The sequence below is a fragment of the Medicago truncatula genome, chromosome 3 (assembly GCF_003473485.1).
Source record: "Medicago truncatula cultivar Jemalong A17 chromosome 3, MtrunA17r5.0-ANR, whole genome shotgun sequence".
NCBI lineage: Eukaryota > Viridiplantae > Streptophyta > Magnoliopsida > Fabales > Fabaceae > Medicago > Medicago truncatula.
This window is the reverse complement of record NC_053044.1, coordinates 9,030,273-9,053,687: the sequence shown is the minus strand read 5'-3', so window position 1 is coordinate 9,053,687 and position 23,415 is coordinate 9,030,273. Positions and strand designations below refer to the sequence as shown.

General features: G+C 31.6%; 2 protein-coding genes across 2 annotated transcripts; both read left to right on the top strand.

Annotated features, from left to right (window-relative positions):
- The first annotated feature begins 4,807 nt into the window (after nt 1-4,807).
- Nucleotides 4,808-6,932, top strand: LOC11418629 (uncharacterized). Its single transcript, XM_039831877.1, has 7 exons — nt 4,808-4,999; nt 5,084-5,152; nt 5,268-5,345; nt 5,431-5,505; nt 5,711-5,786; nt 5,885-6,019; nt 6,251-6,932. Exons 1-7 carry the CDS (start codon nt 4,808-4,810, stop codon nt 6,661-6,663), a joined length of 1,038 nt encoding a protein of 345 aa, XP_039687811.1. The 3' UTR covers nt 6,664-6,932.
- A 12,795-nt stretch (nt 6,933-19,727) lies between these two features.
- On the top strand, nt 19,728-22,966 carry LOC11421934 (receptor-like protein 9DC3). Its single transcript, XM_003599019.3, has one exon. The coding sequence runs from the start codon at nt 19,780-19,782 to the stop codon at nt 22,789-22,791; it is 3,012 nt and encodes a 1,003-aa protein (XP_003599067.1). The 5' UTR covers nt 19,728-19,779; the 3' UTR covers nt 22,792-22,966.
- The last annotated feature ends 449 nt before the right edge of the window (nt 22,967-23,415 follow it).

The following is a 23,415-nucleotide window of genomic DNA, read 5'->3' as shown; positions in this document are numbered from 1 at the left end:
CGGGGCATCAATATGCTGATTTTTCCCTTTGGTGTAGAAATCAAGAATTTATCTTAAATTAATTATTTAAATAAAATATAATATATTTTTAATTTGCATAATAGTATTTTTATACGGGTAAAATCTGAATAAAAAAGTTCTAATTTGTTTAATTTAGTCTAATTTCCAAACAATGAAAAAATTTGTTTTGTCACGTCATATATATTCAAATAATGGAATATAATTTTTGTTTCATTCCACTTTGTTTCATCCTGATATGCTCCATTAATCCAAACATAACCTTAAAGTTTCAATGAAAGAATGTGCGGCCAATACTATTTTCAAGTGTACATTGATTCTTTTATATTTGTAATATGAAAATGTCCTCCCCCAACCATCTTTCTCCTTTTTTCCGATTTATCTCTCTTTATAGTTTGTTTTGAATGACAAATATTAGTAATTAATTATTAAATTAATATTTACTCACATCCGGTTTTGAACGGAGAACTTCAACTCCTTATTTCTATCCAACTTTATCTCTCTAATATGATTATAAGAAGTTTAACTTCAATCATTTTTAGGATCATTAGCCCATCCTTTTTTCACATCTTCTACATTTCACATCCGGTTTCACTTTGGATTAACAAATTTTTGTGTAGATGTTTAAATTTTTAAGACTTTTACATTTCTAGCAATCCAAATGTGTAGAATACAGGTTTTTCATGTTTTTTACAGTCCTAAATAAAAAAAAGCCTGATTTTTTTTTAAGTCTTGTAGTATATGTAATACTTTATTAAGAAAAAATTAGTATCTAACTTCAGAATTTTCGAGGATTTGTAAAATATAATTTTTCAGGTGTAAAATAGTAGAAAATTGTGCCTTGTAGAAAAAATTAGTATCTAACTTTATGTTGTGCCTTGCTTGCTTCAGGTGTAAAATAGTAAAATAGTAAAAAATTGTAAAATATGAATCATTCACCACTCAGTGAATGTACTTTGCTTCATGTTGTAATAATGTTCATTCTAAGGAGGTTCCTTTCCATTATACTTTACTTTATTCGATTGCTTCTACTGTTTTTCTTTTGGACTATAAATAAATTTGTCACTAAAACACAAATGAGTTGGGTAAGAAATAAAAAAAGAAAGAAAAAAAAAAAACTGTTATAATCTCTTATGCTTTTGGAGAAAGGGGAAGATTGTTCATACAACTGCTGGAAATAAGGTAAATAATTTTAGTTTTTTTTTTTTGTTTTTAATTGAGGAGAGAAAAATTATTATTAATTAAAATGTAATGAACATTCTACTGCTGTCTCAATCTCTTAATGTTACAAGGTCAAACTTTTGTTGGTCGAATAGTCAGTTTTATTCAAGTTTTGTAATTTTTATGATGAAATCTGAACCAAATTGATGATCACATGTTGGTTTGGTCGGATTCAATAGGATTTACATTTTTATTAATTAAAATATCATTGCAGATACTTATATTAATATTTAACCATCGTAAACAAAAAATAATCCAATAAACCACTATTAGAAAAAACAAAATTAGCGAGGGAAATTAGTGATGGAAAAATGAAATTCCTAACAAGTTTCATGGTCGCAAAATTTAATGACGGAATTAGAGAGGGATTTCACGTTTTCCCTCACAAAATTTCCCTCACTAATTTTTTTTTATTAGTAGTGAACCAAAGTATTGAAAATTGTCTTTAATGAGAATCTATCACAAATGAATTGTTTGCACTATCTAAACTCATCAAATTATCCAAAAACACTGTTCCTGTCTTTATTGTTTGCACTGTCTTTAAAGATTCTTGTGATTCTTGTTCAAGAGACTTAAGTATGCAGTGAATGTGGTGAAAATACTTTGTTGGAAAGATAAGGTAAATAACAATATCATTTTTCTTGATCATTCATTCATATGTTGTTAGAACAACAACATATTAACAAAAGATTAAATAAGAGAACGAAGAAAGAAAGACAATGAACATACGATATTTGTTAACGCAGTTCGGCCAATTGTGCCTACCTCGGTGACTATAGAACAACTATAGTTCCGAGCTGTATATATAGTACTACTACGATTCAGTTTACAATATTAAACCCTTACGAAGACAGAGTAGATTTTCTAAAATTAAGCCTCCATGGTATATTTCTACAACATAGTTTCAATGAACATTTCATACTTTAACAATTTTCAGTCCATATTTTAATTAAGGCTAAAGTGCACTTTTCACTCCCTATGTTTTAAAATGTTGTGATTTTGGCCCCCTATTAATAAAAATGGCAATTTTGGCTCCCTTCATCCCAAAATTGCTGAGAAGACGCCACGTGTCACAAAAAAGGGGCCATAATTGCAACTTTTTGTAAAGATAAGGGGTCAAAAAGCATATTTCCCTTATGTTAGGAGGTCAAAAGAGCATATTTCCCTAAACATAGGGGGTCACTTTTGCCATTTTTTTTAATAGGGGGTCAAAATTGCAACATTTTGAAACTTAGAGGACGAAAAGTGAAGTTTAGCCTTTAATTAATTGTTTACAGGGACCAAGTTTTAGATTTCTCATGTGCTTTTTTATTATTTTTTAGAGAAACCAACTCTAGTCAATAAGGATAGAATCAAACATATTAATTTTACTTTTCAAACTAAAGCTTAAACCTTGAAGCCTGCTTCCAAGTATTGAAAAATAGGAAATTACAGTAGATTGATACTGACTTAAGTTACTTCTATGAAAGCTTTTAATATTATTTTTGATTTTGGTCTTATTTACTATATTGAAAGATCGTAACAGGAGGATTTTCCAAAACCAAATTGATCATCTGGAAGCTCTTCTTGAAAGGGTTAAACTTCGAACGTTTTGGTGGTTGAAAGCTAACTACATCACGTTCGCTTTCGATTATCCCTTTTGGACACAAAATCCCTTATGTTGTTTACAGACTGCTTGTAAATTCTGTTTTGGTTTTTGATTTATGGCTGTTTTAGCCTTACTGTAATGTAATTAACTCTTTTCAGCTCCCTTTGACACACCTTGTGCTTGAGGGACTGATTATCTCTTTAATATATTTCTCTTAGTTTCTTCAACAACAAAAAAAATTGAGGAGAGAAAATTATTATTAATTAAAATGTAATGAACATTCTACTGCTGTCTCAATCTCTAAAGGTTACAAGGTCAAACTTTTGTTGGTAGAATAGTCGGTTTTGTTCAAGTTTTGTAATATTTATGACGAAATCTAAACCAAATCGATGATCACATGTTGGTTTGGTCTGATTCAATAGGATTTACATTTTTATTAATTAAAATATCATGCCAGATACTTATATTAATATTTAACTATCGTAAACAAAAAATAATCCAATAAACCAAAGTATTCAAAATTGTCTTTAATGAGAATCTATCACAAATATGAATTGTTTGCACTATCTAAACTCATCAAATTATCCAAAAACATTGTTCCTGTCTTTATTGTTTGCACTATCTTTATAGATTCTTCTGATTCTTGTTCAAGAGACTTAAGTATGCAGTGAATGTGGTGAAAATATTTTGTTGGAAAGATCAGGTAAATAACAATATCATTTTTCTTGATCGTTCATTCATATATTGTTAGAACAACAACAAATTAACAAAAGATTAAATAAGAGAACGAAGAGAGAAAGACAACGCACACACGATATTTGTTAACGCAGTTCGGCCAAATTCAATGGCGGATCTTGATATCATTTCTAGGGGGTACCAAATATTTGTGGAATATATATTAAACCGTTTTAAACAACATACAATATTGTAAACTGGTGTGGTGGTGCAAATGTTTGATTTTAACTTACAGGACCCCGGTTCAATTCCTGCTAGGAGCCTTTTCTGGTATAAAATATAAAGTAAACGCTAGATAAATATATATTCACAAAGAAGGTGCCAACGGATCGAACCCAGGACCTTTGGAACGACAACACATACTGTGAATATTATGACTAATATGATATTTATATAAATGTTGGGGGGTGCAGTGGCACCTGGGGGTCTCTAAAGAGATCCGCCCCTGCGGCCAATTGTGCCTATCTCTGTGACTATAGAACAGCTATAGTTCTGTTTCTATTTCTGCGGTTTCTGTTTTACAAGCTGTATATATAGTACTACTACGATTCAGTTTACAATATTAAACCCTTACGAAGACAGAGTAGATTTTCTAAAATTAAGCCTCCATGGTATATTTCTACAACAGAGTTTCAATGAACATTTCATACTTTAACAATTTTCAGTCGATATTTTAATTAATTGTTTACAGGGACCAAGTTTTATATTTCTTATGTGCTTTTGTATTATTTTTTAGAGAAACCAACTCTAGTCAATAAGGATAGAATCAAACATATTAATTTTACTTTTCAAAAACTAAAGCTTAAACCTTGAAGCCTGCTTCCAAGTATTGAAAAATGGGAAATAACAGTAGATTGATACTGACTTAAGTTACTTCTCAGATTTTCTATTGGTATATGATTTCCAATTTTAGTCTCCACTCTACTCTTCTACATGATCACTTTTTCATAACTTGTTTATTGTTTTCAAAGATAAATTAGGTATTTAGAGATTTGCTTAAAGGATCTTAAACTTTAATATCGGATAGACTCCCAATTTGAAATTTCACAAATATTTGTTCGAACAAGCTAAAAAAAATTCTTCAATGAAAAGTTAGTCATCATGTATCATTTTTAATCCAAAAAGAATATGAATGATATGCTATGAGAACGATATTCATTATCAACCATTGTATTTTTCAATCCACAATACAACAAACACACACACATATATATGTTTAACTTCGATCTATTGAAATTTATTTAGATGGCTAGTTTTCTGACTGATTTGGCGAAGTCTTATGTGGTGCAATTGATAAATGGGGTGATCTCAGAGTCAAGTTATATATGTTGCTTCCCGTGCATTGCTAATGATTCTGAAGAAGAAAGAGCTAGATTGGAAATAGAAAGCACAACTGTTAAGCAACGTGTTGATGGGGCAACAAGAAGAGGAGAGGATGTTCAAGCTAATGCTCTTTTTTGGGACTATTTACTTATTTAATCCTAAATAGTTTCATATCACTAATGTCATAAATATTTACAGGAGTTCATGAATGAGCAACAGTCACTTGAAGCAATTGATACTACCATCAAATCTTCTCAGGGAAATAAAGTGAGATAATGCATATAAATCTAAATAAAGAAATAATAAAGAAAATACATTTTTCTTCATCTAATACTTACAAAATATGACGCAACTAATTTACATTTTCATTTTATGCAATCAGTTGGAGGGTTCTACATCAGACAAATTAGTAGGTGCAAAGAATGAGCCACCTGTACAACAAGTTTCTCCTAAACAAAAGGCATCTCTTGTATTCTTTTTAACACTTTTCCAATGCAGGAATTGAATTATACTACAATCCTAAACATTAATTTAATTTTAAGCAGGGTGTTGAAATAAGTGTTGAAGAAGGAACTACATCAGCTAATGCCAATACAAAAACTTCATCACCTCATTCAAAAGTGAGTTTATTTTATTTAACAAAGCCCTCAAGTATTGTTGTCATGTTTTTTATTATTAAATTTCCATGAAATTTCATTTATAAGAGTCATTTTGATATAAAGAGAACATAACTGGAGTCTACTTCTTTTGACATTTGAATTCTTTTGCTTCCTATAATATTAAGAATTCATGAAAAAATATCATTCTTTTATATGAATTTTGTAGGAAGATGGTGATGTTACCACTCAAGATGTTGATGTTAAACTTTGGCAGGAAACTAGTAACACTAATATTAATCAAGGTGAAGAATCCTTGGATCAGTTTTATTTTCTTAAGTTACCTTGTCACCCTTTTCATTTTCATGAAGTTGAACTCTCTTCTTTCCCACCCTTTGTTCAGCTTTTCTAAATGATGATGTTGCCATGAAAGTAAGCTCAAATATTCAGAATGAGTTTCCTAAGGATGAAGAAATATTAGTTTCCAAATCAAGACTCTCTTGTATTCCATCTCAGTCTCCTTCAAAGCCTTCTGAAGGTATTTTTTTATTTTTTTTTTATCGTTATTGGAGAGTTTTGGTATAGTCCCCCCACTTGTACATATTCTTCTCCTTTTTTTTAAAAAGAATTTTTTTTTGTTTGGTTGCATAAGATGGGGGTTATCGGGGTGCCAATCTAGTTGGGATGTCGGTGTTTTCCCTTGATGTCTGTCCTATATCATGGCTTAGCAAAAAAAAAATCACAATATTATTCTTTCCTATGCTTTCAGGGGACCCTTCTCAATTAGATGAAGATTTAATTTCTTCTTTGGTTGTCACAAGGGAGCTTGAAAATCTAGTCTCCAAGAATCATTTGGCTATTGATAACATGTCCTTGTTGACCAATTTCCTTGTTAACCATCCTTCAATTCTTTTAACGGACGCTTCACTAAGTAACAGATACAAGGGTTATGCCTACAACTGTCTAGCTGAGCTATTGAAATTCCTCCAAACTCATATTGTGTTGGATGTGTTAGGTTCAAGCCAATCTGAATTTGTTGAGTTATTACAAGATGTGCGAAAATGTGGTTTTGATAAGGATTGGTTGGATCGTGTTGAAAAGCGCGCTTTGTTTCCTGATTTACAATTCTCTCAAAATGCATTGCAAAAGATATTGGATTCCCAGCAAAACAAAGGAAGCTGAAGAGATGCGTTTACAGATTAACATTTTAAATCAACATGTGGAAGATCTTAAGCAACAATTGACAGTTTCTGAAGCTATTTTGGAGACTATCATTCAACAGAAAACACAAGTTTTAGAAACTAAGGCTGCTTTAAGTGCTCCTCTTTGCTATTAGACTATATTTTGTTGTTGGAGCATTTTATCATTGAATATTATTTATTTCCTAGGTAGTTTATGTATTTCTCATTTGAAATGAAGTATTGTGTTTGTGTATTTAATATCCATTGGTTAAATAAGATGTATAGATTTTATGATAGTCCATTCACATGCATGAGTGCTCTCTCACTCTTCCAGTATCTCTGTCCTTGATACACTATCACCAACCTTTCCTTTTCTCATTCTTGTGTTCAACTATTGACAACTTTCTTGGACTTAACATTACAAGATTAATATCGACCATCTAAATGTTTACTCCCCAACATCACCCCTCAATTCAATCCAACCTCCACACTGATAAGCATGTTCCATTCCAAACTGCCAACAACCATAACTCACTGTAAATTTGACGACTTAAAAGCGTGACACAAGTATTATTTGAGTATCTATTATACAAAATACACGTTCATTTTACATCACATTTGCAAATTCTTGAATTCGATGGCTTCATATAGCCTACTGAAAATGTTATTTCAATTCATAACTGAATTGGATGGAATATAAGTAAGGAAACAAGAGAGTTGACATGATTCTTGAAGGGTGGCGTTTAGTTTGGACCAACGGAAGTAAATGGTCTATGATGGACTATTTTTTTCCATCACTAGATTAGATCATCTGACTAAATTTGATGTCTACATATCTCAACGCTATTTGAAATGAAAATTGTCGATTGAGAAATTAAACTTAATATTAATGAAAGAGAGCTTGGACTGGAAATATGTGCTGACACTAAGGTAGGAAATGGAATGATATATAAGAGGTATTTCAGGAGGGCAGAAAAGAGAGTTACAACAGGGGAGATGCTGGTTGGACCTATAAGGGTCTTGTTCATGGATGAAATATCAACTGGCTTGGACAGTTTAAAAACTTTTCAAATAATAAGCTCAATCAGGAAATCAATCCATATTCTAAATGGAATTGCACATTGTCTCTGCGACAACCAGCACCAGAAACTTATGAATTATTTAATGATATCATATTGCTCACAGATGGACAAATTGTGTTAGCAGAGAATTTTTGCTTACGAAGCGAAATTCGTTTGTCCACATTATTTAGCAATCATGACAACAACATTGTTTTTAAAGTAAGATGCATAAGGATATTGTGGAGGATGGATGAGCTTACATGGGAGCACTATTTTTCACACTCACATGAGTAGCAATGTTCAATGGAATATCAGAATTGAATACGACACTTATGAAACTTTCTGTCTTTTACAAGCAAAGAGATCTTCTCTTCTATCCTTCACGGGCTTCATCAGCTTATGTAAATTCAAATGTTGTGGTAGCATGCGTTGATAATCAAGAAGATGTGTTTCCTTGAATTTATTACTAACAAAGATGTTTGGCAGATTAAATTTGAGGCTAAAATGATGGATTTAGAGAGTATTCAGCATGTTACTATATTTCTTCAATGGCATAAAGGCAACTGCTATAGTTTTTAAACGAAACCATCTTTGCATTTTACTCAATGGGATCCAGGAGGGTGATCTCTTGTTCATTGGAAGAGTCAACATATATGAGAAACTTTTTATCAGAATAAGAACTCGGAGTCGAGTTCTTTAGAGGTGGAAGAGGCTGATGTAGGAGGGTTTCCATATTATTTCTATAGTATTTTTATTTTAGCTCAATTTTAGTAATTTTATGTTATTTATTTCAGTTTGTTATTTTGACCCATTAGTATTTTGTTATTTCCCTATTTAAGCTTGACAGTTGTAGCCTAAGAGGCAACTTTTATTCATTAGATAATATTTTAGAGAGTTTCCTCAATTTCTGGTGGATTCCGGAATCCTATTTTCAAAAGTCTGTCCCTTGCAACCTTGATTTTTTTTTTTCTATCTAGGTTTAGCACTTGCTAGCCTACACTTCCGTACTATGTCAGAAATATATGGATTCTCGCTACCTTCCATTTTGATTTCCAATTAATGGGCATTGGTTCGTATTACTGACCTCGGTGTGCATATTTTTCTTCTTGACTTATTCATTTTACAATCTGTTATTCATAGGTCAGTTGTTCTGCATATTTACAATGACGATTTGAAGATTGTGATGGCCGAAGGGTTGATGAACCATGTTTTTTTTGGAGAGGCATTGAGCATTGATAATGCTTCATTACGTAAGGTATTTGAATATCATTCTGTCATTGACCATTGTGTTTTTATACTAAAGAAATCCTGTAATAGAGTCTTGTTAATGGTGTTGAAAGGGAACTCATCCAATAGAATAAAATCGTACTGGAAGTTCATTTATGTGTTGAACTCCTCCAATAGAATAATTTTTTTTTGTATATAAAACCAAAGCACACCCATACTTAAAAATTAGATAATTCTTTCCCAACATGAATGCAGTTATGTCGATTTCTAAAGAATTTGGTGCCAAGAAGATCTTTAATCTTTTCATGTTTTTTTATCTCTCAAGTCATGAAAATGATTTCACTAGTTAAAATATTCATAATTGTTTTTATTTGAAAAACCACTATGTCGAAGGCTTTCAAGATGTGGATGATATTGTGAAGTTTTTTTTATTAATATTCTCAAAAGAAAGTTGTTATTATTTGAATGCTTGAAAGATTGAAATCTTGAATGCCTAAACACTTGATGGTGAACCCAATTTATATTACTCTAGTAAGGCTTCACATTACAAAGTAGACAGATTTAGAAGCATTTATTACAAGAAAAGTCTAGAGATATGGATACTTTAGTTTATATGACTAGAAGGATCTAAAAAAAAATAAGATTTTTCTAGTGCTTTATTTTATCTTATTTAGTAGAGTGTCTAGAAGCTTCAATAAAATTCTTTAGTATTCTATATATCTAAAAACTTCCATATTATACTTCATCATTATCCTCGGGTTGGAGAAGACTCGTCCTCGAATCGAAAATCTTCTTTATTGTCAAAATATGGTGAAAGATCAACAACATTAAAGGTAGCAGAGACTCCATAGTCAGCTGATAACTCTATTTTATAGGCATTATCATTGATTTTCTACGTAACTCTGAAAGAACCATTAACTCTTGGAAATAACTTGGACATTTGGTTTATTAGGAAAGCGTTCCTTTCGCAAGTGGATCCATACCAACTCTCCTTCCATGAATGTGTGCAGCTTGTGATGCTTGTCTCGCTGAGTCTTATACCTTGAATTTTGCTTTTCAATTCATTCACAAACTTGTTCATGCAACTTCTTGATTTTATTGACCCTTTGTTCCACATCTGCACTGTACTGCGGAGTGCTAGGTGATAGAGTTAAGTCCAATGGGCTAAGAGGACGCATGCCATAAACCACCTCAAATGGAAACTTCCCGGTAGCTTGTTTCCTAGAGTTATTATAGGAAAATTCAATATGTGCAAGGATAAGATTCCATTTCCTCAAATTATTTACATCAATGCTTCTAAGTAAGTTACCCAAAAGTTATTAATTGCCTTTATTTTTCCATCTGTCTGAGGGTGACTAACACTGTTGAATTGGAGTTTAGTACCCATGTTCTTCCACAATGTTCTCCAAAAGTGGCTTATGAATTTTACATATCGATCGGATGTGATGATTTTTGGGATGCCATGAAGACGAACAATTTTCTTGAAGTATAAGTCTGCAACTTAGACAACGTTATTAGTCTTCTTACATGGTATGAAATGGGCCATTTTAGAAAATCTGTGTACGACTACCATTATAGAATCCTTTTGACGCTAAGTTTGAGGTAGTCCAAGGACAAAATCCATACTAATATTTTCCTAAGGTGCCTTAGGAACTGGAAGTGGCGTATATAATCCTGTATTTTGACTTTTGGAATTGGCCAAGTGATAAAATTTTCACCTATGGATGTGTCTATTGACATCTATTTCCACCTTAGGCCAATAGAAATTCTCCTTGACTAAGGCTACTATTTTATCTTGCGCAAAATATCATGCTAGTCCTCCATGGGCCTCCTAAATAATTGCTTCACTTAAAGAGCATTGAAGAATGCATATAGTTTTTTCTTTTCAACAAGAATATGTGATGTTTGTAATATATTTGAGATGACTTCAGATTAATGGAATTCCAAACTTTACCATAGTTGGGATCATCTTAATACAAATCCTTGATAATCTCAAATCCGATAAGTTTCGTTTGAAGAATAGTAAGTAAACTATAGTGTCGGCTGATGGAATATGCTACAACATTTTGGACTCCTGCCTTGTGTTTGAGAAGAAAGGGATAAGACTTCAAAAAAGTCACTCCAAGTAGTGTTCCTACGACTGATCTTTTGTTGAGGGTTCAAGTGCTTGAGGGATTCATGATCAGAGTAAAGAACAAACACCTTATTCGACAAGTAGTGGCTCCAATGATGAAGAGCACGAACAAAAACGTAAAAATCCTTTTCATGTGTAGAGTACTTGAGCTTTCCATTGTTGAGTTTCTCAATGAAAATGTCCCTCTTACCTGAGAATAGCTCTAATTCCATTGTTTGAAGCATCACCACTAACTTCAAATACTTGGTCAAAGTTAGGAAGGGCTAGCACGGGGCCTCCGTCAAACGCTTCTTTAGTTCCTCAAAGTTCTTATTGGCTTCTTCTGACCATCTGATTTTCTCTCTTTTGATGCATTATGTAAGAGGGGCGGCAATCGAGCTAAAGTTTTTAATGAACCTTTTGTAGAAAGAAGCTAATTGTTGATTAATTGAGCTAAAGTTTTTAATGAACCTTTTGCCAAAACTCCTTATATCATGAACATACTTTGGAGTTGACCAATTGTTGATAGCTTCAATCTTGCTTGGGTCAACTTTTATGCCTTCAACAGTGATGATGTATCCAAGAAAATTGACTTCGTTGGTAAAGAATGACCACTTCTTAAGGTTGACATAAAGTGTTTTCACACAAAGAGTTTGTAGCACTAGCCAGATATGCCATAAATGTTCTTCTTTGATCAAGATATGATTTACGTAGCTTGTGCTCCAAGAAGTGTGTTTCTAGAAGCTGTAGAGGTCGGTTTAGCCATTGCCGTATTTCCTAAATTGGATGTCAAAACATTTTAGGAAATAATATATTTTCTCCTAGAATATTGTGAACACCGTATATACGTTTTGGTCTGCTGATTGTTTAGCATGTGAAGAAAAAACCCAAGTTGCTGAATGGCTATATAAGGAAGACTCAAACCCTAGTTTTCTTCACGAAATCAATATTATTGAATTAAGTCTTTTTAGTAGTTCGTTGGTAAGTCTTGTGCTGTATTTTGTATACCTATCTGTGTGTTGCCACTAATTATCAAAGCACAGAGATGATTTGCTTAGTTATGTTGTAAAAGGACTGTAACCGTCATTTGAGAAAAGATTCATTAAGGGGTTCATGGTTGTACTTATTATTTGTGAGTCTCTCTTATATCACATTGATGCATTGAACTGGGCTGTTAGTTGAGTTGTACTTGTGAATCTCTTTGAAGCTTTTAAGCAAAGAGAAGGTTTTGTTTCTTGGAGTGTGTCTCCTTCTTGATTGTTATCATTGTTGAAATCACAGGGGATGTGATTGAGAGGAAGTGAGAGGGGTCTCATACTTAGGAGAGTCTTAGATAGAAATACCACGGATAGTGATTAAGTGAGGTTGATGGGGTAAATCGGCAAGTGCACGATTTACCGATGTAGTAATAAGAGTATCGTTCCGGGAGTTTTTGAATTCAATTAACTTTTATGAATGATTAGGAGAAATTTCAGTTGAAAAGTTGGAATTTTTAACGATTTAAAAACAATAATAAAAAGCGCCTTGGGATTATTGGTTGATCATGGTGACAAACCCTTCACAAACGAAACCCTAAACCTAGAACTTTTATGTTGGACCTATTTTCTAAAGACAAGTTTCTCTTTAGCCTATCACATCTCCTTTCGATTTCAGCGAGTGTGTTTCTCTAGCAACCACGCCTATTTTCATGGTTGATTCCTGTTAAAATCCTTGAAGCTCGAAACTTTATTGTCTCAAGGTTTGCTAGACTATTTTCATGTTTTGCAATCCTTGTCTAAACTCACTTGTTCCAATATTAAAACTTCATCTTTCGATCCATAGCTTAATATTTGTGATGAATCGATAACAATTATTAAACTTCATCTTTCGATCCATCGATTAATATTTGTTATTGATTATAAGAACGGTGAAATAGATTAGAAAATCGATTTACATAAAATTTGGGTTCGAGGCTTGGTTTGATTTGGATTAGGTCATTAGACTTATCCAACAATCCCAAGACAAGAAGAGTCTTTTCACTCATGTTCATTGTAGACATAGAAAAGAAGAAGAAGAACATAAATAAAATAACAAGAAAATAAAGATGAACTTTTATTCAAAGAAACAAATGTCACTTATTATATTTCTAAAAATAAAAGATGAATGAATATGTTTGCTAGCTACTCTATTTATAGTCTATAACTACTTAAGCCCCAAGAAATACATCAATAGAATGTTCCACAAGAAAGCATGGGCTTTAGGTCATAAATAAACAAAATAGGTAGCTTGTCGAGGAAGAAAAAGTAGCAAAATGAAGTTTGTGGTCGTGCCAAGCCTTCTGATTGGTTGGCTTCATATTTTTGTACCAAATCTTCGTATTTTTGGCCCAAATCGCCTCCAAATCTCCTTTCTTTTGCTCCAAAACTCAATCTTTCAAATATTTGTTCCTGAAATTAATTAACTTGCAATTGAAGTACTATAGTTCTAAAGAGGAAATAAAAAACATAAAAATCTAAATAAAATAGACTGAAATAATATATTAAAAACATTAATTATTGACTCATCAGTAGTGAACTGGAGGTTGTTCACATATGACTTTGAATTAATACTATTATAGTGGATTTCCTTTCTGGCTTGGATGCCACCAGAGGTAGGTGACGTTGCACCGAACTGGGTTAACAAATACTGTGTTATTTACTTCATGTAATCTACTTTAATTTGTTTATTGTTAACGGTGTTGTTACGGTGTCCTGACATTGCATTCGACATTCTTGATGTCCTGACATCGTATTTGACATCTGCCCCCTACGTGCCAGAATTTCACCTCCAAAACCCTCCTTTTCCCTCTCCTCCAAAGTAGGGGTGTTCAAATCCAAACCGATCCAAATTGGAACCTCCAAACTGAATATAATTGGATGTGTTTGGATGATATTTTGTGAAAACTGCTTGGATTGGATTTTGGATTGATTTTTTAAAACCGAAACGAACCGCATACAAATATTTTAATATATATTTCCATTTTTATAAGTATAATATATTATATTAAACTATTTTTTTCTGTTTAATTCTTTTTTTTTTCTTTTAATACTACATATGAGTTTAATTTAATCAATTTTGTTTCTTTTTCGTATGTTTAAAAGATAATCAATCATTATTATTCCGCACTATTCATTTTTCATAAGTCATATGTTATATTTTGTATCGAACCTATTATTTTATCATTTTTTATAAGATTATTATAAACAAAAATAAGTTACAATTTCTAATTTGGACATCCAAAAACCGATCCAAATTAAACTGCATTAATTTGGATCAGATCGATTTTTTAAAACTAATCATCCAAAACCGAACCGAACCACGTATAATTTTTTCTTGAATCGGATAAATTTTTACCTCAAAACCGAATCAAACTGAACACCCCAACTCCAAACCTCCAAACAAAGGCTTATGTTTGATAAATTTAGGCACAACATAAAAAGGAAGACGTGCACAATAAATATAGCACATTTGTGAGCTAAAACTGAATTTTTATGGTTGTAAATCTTGCTTTTCTCTAACCTGATAATCGTTTAGTGATGTCGATGATGATATAGACGTACATCCCTTTATGATATAGTTTTTATTTACATTATTTTTTGAACAGGTTTTTATTTACATTATTGTTTTTGGTACAAACAAAGTGTAAAGAACATAGGAACTTGGTTGACACAGTTTATTTTTCTCTGATACTAAATTACTTAATTTTTTCAAGGATGAAATTATGTTTTATGAACTTTTTCATAAATTAAAATTGGACTTCACTCTTAAAAATAAATTATAAATCATAAAAATTAAAGTAACTATACGAAGGGGAAGAAATTGTGAGATGAAAAATAAAACCAATCAGTTAGGAAAAATAAATTAAACCAACCAATGAGCAATAGTAAAGTCATAAGTCAATGGGCTAGGAAAAAACTCATAAGTCAATGTGGATGCACAACCACAATTTTTTAGCCAATGTAATCCTGAAAGAGTTGGAAAAGTCGGTCATTACAATATAGATGAGTTAGAAAATGAATGGTTTAATAATATGACCTTCAAAATGCGTCAATATTAATTCTTTTGAGGGAGAGTTTTTTAATTCATTACGGTTCTATCCGATTCGAGATATTAGTATTTACAGTTGCATGCAGAGGAAATTCAGTTTACACACATAAAAATGATATTGTAATGTCGAAAGACTCTAAACAGTCATCATAACGTAACATATGGGTTAGAAAATAAATAATTCTTATTAGAATGAAAAATAAAGAGACAAGACTATTTGTCAAGAAAAAAGAGAGACAAGGACTAATTTGTTTTTGTTACATAGACAATGACTACATAGAGAGACTAATACGACTCTTTCTATGCTTTTGATGTCATTGCAACCCTGGTTAACTCTAGAACATGATATTATTGCAAAACTATAATAAGTTAAGGTGATTTAACCACTACAAAATCTCAATTGAGTTAGTTCAATGATCATATCACCATATGCATCATCTATATGTATAATTTAATAAATGAGATTTATTAATTTTTATATGTACAATAATCAATGATCAAGAACAATTTTGATTAAGATAATAAAAGACTTATCGTAATCTCTAATAATAAATCTATAATTTTAACCAAGGACATTATCGCACCCATTTAACAAAAACTGAAGATAATGAAAATCAATAATTGGGCGTGCTTAATCGTGAAATTGATTTTGATATGTTTGATTACTTTTGAGTAAATTGAATTTGTTTTATTATTGGTTTAGAAATTGTAGGTTTTCATTCTAACTGTACCATAATTAATTATACCACCATGTATATAAAATTAGAAAAATATTTTTATGATTATGAATTTTGTTATGGTTATTTTTAATTTTTTTAAGAAGTTAAAATGGAATTATAACAACCAACCTTGTTTACTTGCCCCGTACAAGGAGTTCTAAGTACGGCAAGAATGATTTATTTTTCAAAATAATCTACATTATAAACGATATTTTTAAGGGAAAAACTATAAACGATGTTATGTATTAAAGACAATAAAGTTAATAATAAATTTATAAGTTTCAAACCGATTTCCTAAAATAATTTATAAAAGTCCACTGAGGTATGTATCGATGTGTATAACAAAATAAAAAAAATTATGACCGACCCTACGATATTTTATGTTGATAGACATTCTCCAGCCATTAGATCCCAATAGAAATATTAAACAATTATATTGAACGAAAATGACCACTGTCACCAAGAAAAGACCATCAAAACTGAATATTGTATTGTCAATTTATGTTCCGTTCCACACACTTTCAAATTTTTTATCCTTTTGTTCTTTTTCCAATTTCTTATGCCATCATGATGTGAACTATGTTTGCTTCAGTTCAAGTCATCCTTCACTATGCATGGTTGTGGTGAAGGGTTAGTCTCCTTGGGGGAGAGAATTGTCAATCATTGTGGTTTGCAGTCATAATCAATTTGAAAATTAATCTCAAGAGTTGTACGCAAAAGATATTCGATTCCATTTTTTTAATGTGATATCAAAAGACTCGGAACAGTGATGATTATGTAATAGATGAGCTTGAAAATGAATAAAGCTTATTAGAATAGCAAATAAAGAGACAATGATTAGTTGTAAAAAAAAAGAAGCTTAAATGGTTAAATCGTCCAAGTAAGTTCACGTGTATTTGGTTTTCGCCCATGTATCTTCATTTGTTGCAATACAAACCCTGTAAGTTCTAAATATTTTGCTTTTAGTCCAAAATTAAAATGGGTGTAGGAGATGAAGATTCATAGGAAATTACAGTGCATCTATGAATCCGCACACTGCATAAATCGACACCAGAAAACATGTTGATAATCTATATACTAATAAGAAAAGAAATGTCCCTTGAATTTACCATTCTGTCCCTATAAGGGGCAATTTGGTAATATATTTATTGGTTGAGTTTTTTTTTTTTTGAACAATGGCCTATGAATTTTCATTTTTGCCCCTAACCAATTTTTTTTAATTATTTTCTAATTTTTATATTTTTAATAACTTTTAATTATTTTCCAATTTTTACATTTTTAACTTTTTCAATTTTTTATCCCAAATTCAGTTGTTTCTACATTGTCGTGGGAGATTAAGGTATCGTTTGACCCGACATTTTTCAAACTTCTCTACATTTTTAAGGAGAAGTTAGGTCAAACACAATATCAATTAAGTACTTACTAAAAAAAGTACTTTTTTAGAACACATAAAATTGAATGGAATGAGCTTTGACGAGAAGATGTTGAATGTTACTTTAAAAAACTACTTCTCGACAATTTATTTCACAAACACTTCTTTTCAACTTACGCCGGGAACCTTTTCTTTATTTTTTAATATTATATTTTTTTTTAAAAATGGCCTATGAATTTCCATTTTTGCCCCTAACCAAATTTTTTTTAATTATTTTCTAATTTTTATATTTTTAATAACTTTTAATTATTTTTCAATTTTTATATTTTTTACTTTTTCAATTTTTTCTCCTAAATTCAGTTGCTTCTACATTGCCGTTGTGGAAGATTAAGGTATCGTTTGACCCGACATTTTTCAAACTTCTCTACATTTTTAAGGAGAAGTTAAGTCAAACACAATATCAATTAAGTACTTACTAAAAAAAGTACTTTTAGAACAAATAGGTTAAATCTAGGGTTAATATTGCATCACCGGTTAACATTTAGATATAAGAGATGACATTTTGCATAAATTAAATCTAGCGTTAATATAGTAAAGTCACACGAAAAAATTAGGTTAAATCTAGGGCTAATATTGCGTCACGGGGTAACATTTAGAAATAAGAGATGTCATTTTGCATAAATTAAATCTAGGGTTAATATAATTTGTTTAGTAAAATTAAAGAGAAAAATTAGGAGCTATTTGTTTATTTTGATTTCCCTAACAATTAACGTTAACATTTTGATCAAATTAAACAGGGTTAATTAAATAGGATTAATACAGTAAAATTAAGCAAAGAAGTTAGGTTAATTCTAGGGCAAAATTTTGCGTCCGCGTTAACTTTAAGAAATAAAATAAAATAGGTTAAGTATAGCAAGACAGGTTAACATTTATAAGTAAGAGATTAAGTTAAGTATAGCGAGACGGGTTAACGGTTATTCCTTTAAAAAAAAAACAGCATATAATTGGAACATACTTTTATTTTACTTTAGATAAACATTAAATGCAAAAGTGCGGGGGGAAAATTAGGTTAAAGTTAGAGATGACATTTTGCATAAATTAAATCTAGGGTTAATATAGTAAAGTCACGCGAAAAAATAGGTTAAATCTAGGATTAATATTGCATCACGGGTTAACATTTAGAAATAACAGATGACATTTTGCATAAATTAAATCTAGGGTAAATATAGTAAAGTCACATGAAAAAATTTGGTTAAATCTAGGGTTAATATTGCATCACGGGTTAACATTTAAAAATAAGAGATAAGAGATGACATTTTGCATAAATTAAATCTAGGGTTAATATAGTAAAGTCACACGAAAAAATTAGGTTAAATCTAGGGTTAATATAGTAAAGTCATCCATTGCAATCTTACCAGATTTAAAAATTAGTCTACGCAGTAACACACAGAGAATATCCAGCTAAAACAAAAGAAAGAGGACAGTGTAATATCGAACCATTTGAAACAATCATCATAATGTAATGGATGTGACAGAAAATGAATAATCCTTAATAGAAGAGAAATGATAAATAAAGAGACAAGGTTTTTTTTGTTTTGTTTACATAGACAAGAACTACATTTGTTCAATTGAAGGAAAGACTAATATGACTCTTTTATGAGTTTGTCTCATAAGTCTTAACTCAACTTGCAAAAATAACAAAATTGTTAGGTCAGACGTCATGATCGGGGTTCGAATCACGGTACTTTCATTTTGTGTGTGTGAGTTTATGATGGCTTTATCATCTTTTCTATCTACCAAAAAAAAGTAACTTATGTCTTTCAAAAAAAAAAGTGCAACAAAGTCATTGTTTTTTTCGGTGGTTACTTAATACAATAAAAGAAAAAAACCATCTCTTTTTCATAAACCTATTGATTTTACAGTTTTTCTATTAAGGATATTTGTGTAATTTTATACATACACATATTTTATAAATTGGGTTTTGTAATTTTCTCAGAAACTAAAATTTTTCTTCACTTTTAAAAAATAAATTATATGTCCTTAACAAAAATAAAGTGCGAGGAACTGTGACATGAAAAATTCAATCAATCACCTGGCAAAACAAAACAAAAAAAGAACAATTCAAACCTGTCAATCAATACTTTCAAGTCAATGTATATAATCACACTGCAGCTTCCTAGTCAATAGATGAGGAACGATTGTAATAGTGTATCTTCAATTGTATGAAGATTATACATTCATTGAATTCACGATCATTCTACACATATACATTCAGGTGTGTAATAATATGAAAAAAAAATCTTAAGATGACTCTACAATATATTTCAATTGTGCATCGACATTCTCGAGCCATAGATTCCAATAGAAATATTAACAATTATTTATGTTGCGATGTGTTGGTCCACCAAGGAAAAACAATCACTAAATATTGTTTTTGAAAATATTGTATTTTCAATTTGGATATAAATATAGACGTTGTGTTCCTTAAAATATCATCCACACTTAGTTTTCATTCACATAAACCATTTGGTAACACTTTCCACAAAATCATATATTCATAATGGTGTGGTTTCTTCTGTTTTTGCATCTTTTTCTCTTCCATTTTCCATCCTTTTCTTCTTCTTTCAATTTTTCTTGCCATCATTATGAGAGCTCTGCTTTGCTTCATTTCAAGTCATCCTTCACTATAAATTCTGAACCTGCTTATTCTTATTTTTGTGATGAATCTCGTCTTTTGAAAACAGCAACATGGAAAAATGAGATTGATTGCTGCTCATGGGATGGTGTCACGTGTGACACCATCAGTGGTCACGTGATTGGCCTCAACCTTGGCTGTGAAGGTCTTCAAGGCATACTCAATCCTAACAGTACCCTTTTCCATCTTGCTTATATTCAAAAACTCAACCTTGCTAACAATGATTTCTCTGGCTCTTATTTTCATTCAAAGTTTGGTGGGTTTTTGAGTCTCACACATCTTGACTTGTCTCATAGTTACCTTAAAGGTGAAATTCCAACTCAAATCTCACACCTTTGCAAATTACAATCACTTCATCTCTCTGGGTCTTATCAATACAATTTAGTTTGGAAAGAGAGCACCTTGAAGAGACTTGTGCAAAACGCAACAAACTTGAGGGAGTTGTTTTTGGATGATACAGATTTGTCTTCATTAAGACCAAACTCCATTGCTTTGCTATTCAACCAATCTTCCTCTTTGGTCACTCTTAATCTTGCAGAGACAAGATTAAGCGGAAAACTGAAAAGAAGCCTTCTTTGTTTACCAGGTATTCAAGAACTAGATATGTCATTTAATGATGAACTTCAAGGCCAACTTCCAGAATTAAGTTGCAACACTTCTCTTAGAATCTTGGATCTGTCAAATTGTCAATTCCATGGGGAAATTCCAATGTCTTTTTCTAACCTAACACACCTTACCTCTTTAACACTCTCATATAACTACCTAAATGGTTCAATCCCATCCTCACTTTTAACACTTCCACGTCTAACTTACTTGGGTCTCATTTACAACGAACTCAGTGGTCCAATTCCAAATGCATTTGAAATTTCAAACAATTTTCAAGAATTAGTTTTGAGTAATAACAAAATTGAAGGTGAGCTTCCAACATCACTATCAAACCTTCGTCATCTCATTTACTTGGATGTTTCATACAATTCATTTAGCGGTCAATTCCCTTCTTCATTATTTAACTTGACTCATCTTGTTACTTTAGATTGTTCTCATAATAAATTAGATGGTCCCTTACCCAACAAAACTACAGGTCTTCAAAAGCTAACTAATTTGCGATTAAATGACAACTTGCTAAATGGTACAATTCCTCCCTCCTTGTTATCCTTGCCATTTTTGCTAGTATTAGATTTATCAAATAATCAACTTACAGGGAATATCAGCGCAATCTCATCATATTCCTTAGAGTTTCTATCTCTAAGTAACAACAGGCTACAAGGCAATATTCCAGAATCCATTTTCAACCTTGCAAACCTAAGTAGACTAGATCTATCATCAAACAACTTGAGTGGTGTTGTCAATTTCCAAAACATTTCCAACCTTCAACATTTGAAATTTTTGCAGCTTTCAGATAATAGCCAATTATCAGTAAACTTTGAATCCAGTGTCAATTATAGTTTTTTTGATCTAATGGAATTGGGTTTGTCTTCTTTGAGTTTGACTGAGTTTCCTAACTTCTCAGAAAAACTCCCAATGTTGGTATATCTTGATCTGTCTAATAACAAAATTAGTGGAAGTGTGCCAAATTGGTTACATGAAGTTGATTTCCTAAGACGCCTTGATCTTAGTTATAACTTACTAACCGGTGACATCTCTTTGTCAATTTGCAATGCAAGTGGCCTTGTATTTCTCAGTTTGGCATACAATCAGATGACAGGCACCATTCCACAATGTCTTGCTAATTTATCATACCTTGAAGTTTTGGATCTACAAATGAACAAATTTCATGGAACTTTGCCAAGTAACTTTTCAAAAGAAAGTGAACTTGAGACTCTGAATCTCTATGGCAACCAATTAGAAGGTCATATTCCTAAATCCTTGTCTCTCTGTAAAGGGTTGATGTTTTTAAACCTTGGCAACAACATAATAGAAGACAATTTTCCTCATTGGCTTGAAACACTGCATTATTTGAAAGTGTTGCTTTTGCGAGACAATAAGTTGCATGGTATCATTGTTAATCCAAAGATCAAGCATCCATTTCCAGATTTAACTATTTTTGATATCTCAAACAATAACTTTAGTGGTCCTCTACCAAAATCCTATTTCAAAAAGTTTGAAGCCATGATGAATGTTACTGAGTTGGAATACATGAGGAATAGAATATGGAATGGAGATGGTGATGGTAGGAACCCATACTCATCTTACTATGATTCTGTGATTGTGGCGACAAAAGGGAACAAAATGAAACTAGTGAAAATTCCAAACAACTTTGTAATTATTGATTTGTCAAGAAACAAATTTGAAGGCGAGATTCCAAAGATTATTGGTGAGCTTCATGCAATCATAGGGCTTAACCTTTCCCATAACAGACTTACAGGTCATATTCCCAAATCCATAGGAAACTTGACATACTTGGAATCTTTGGATCTTTCCTCAAATATGTTAACCGATGTGATTCCTTTGGAATTAACCAATCTTAACAGTCTTGAAGTCTTGGATCTTTCCAATAATCGTCTTGTGGGAGAAATACCTCAGGGAAAGCAATTCAATACATTTACAAATGATTCTTATGAAGGAAACTTGGATTTATGTGGATTACCCTTGTCAAAAATGTGTGGACCTGAACAACATTCTGCACCTTCAGCCAACAACTTTTGCAGTGAAGAGAAGTTTGAATTTGGATGGAAACCAGTGGCAATTGGATACGGATGTGGATTTGTGATTGGAATAGGCATTGGATATTATATGTTTTTAATTGGAAAGCCTAGATGGCTTGTCATGATATTTGGTGGTCAGCCTAAGAGGAGAGTGAAAAGAAGGACAAGAATGACGAGGAACCAAAGTTCAATCACGAATCAGAATCAGAATCAGATGGTGCAAATGTCGTAGTTTTGTTGTTGTAATTATTTTCTCTTTTGTCTGTTGGGTTTTTACTTTCTGTTAAAACAAGCTTGACTCTTTTGATCTTGCTAGTTTGATTTTCAGTTGTAAGTTTATGGTCTCAGGTCTGTTTATAAGTGCATGCCACAAGTTGTGTTATATAATAAAATTCCAAGTTCATGTATATGTTAGTGTATAAAATATAATTCAAATTTATATGACCTTTTTAACTTTGTTATTCTGTTTTGGCTTATTTGGTGCATAATTGGTACAAAATTGTGTTTTACAAAAGGTATCCAATCCAATAAATACAAACTCTTGTTCTTTTTAAACACATTCTTTAGAAAACAATAAAAAATAGACATGATAAGTGTGATATTTACATGATTAGTTAGCTAAAGAAATCTATTTAGAAGTGTGCTGGGAATTTGGTATGGACATAACGAGGCGATCATTTACAGATTTTACAAGAAATTTTACAATTTTATAAGAATCTGCTGCATAATTATGCAGAGCAGATGCCAATGTGGTGTAATGATATAATTTTTTGATATGATGAAATTAAGTTTATTTTTCACAGTGTATCAGGAGGAGAAACGAAAGGAACACACTTAATTTCTCTGATACTAAATT

What these genes read in the sequence shown, in the direction of transcription:
- LOC11418629 (XM_039831877.1), top strand. Translation starts at nt 4,808, where the DNA reads ATGGCTAGTTTTCTGACTGATTTGGCGAAGTCTTATGTGGTGCAATTG. An exon ending in TAACACTAATATTAATCAAG is followed by an intron (nt 5,787 to 5,884) that starts GTGAAGAATCCT and finishes CCCTTTGTTCAG; the next exon opens with CTTTTCTAAATGATGATGTT. An exon ending in TCCTTCAAAGCCTTCTGAAG is followed by an intron (nt 6,020 to 6,250) that starts GTATTTTTTTAT and finishes CTATGCTTTCAG; the next exon opens with GGGACCCTTCTCAATTAGAT.
- LOC11421934 (XM_003599019.3), top strand. Translation starts at nt 19,780, where the DNA reads ATGGTGTGGTTTCTTCTGTTTTTGCATCTTTTTCTCTTCCATTTTCCA.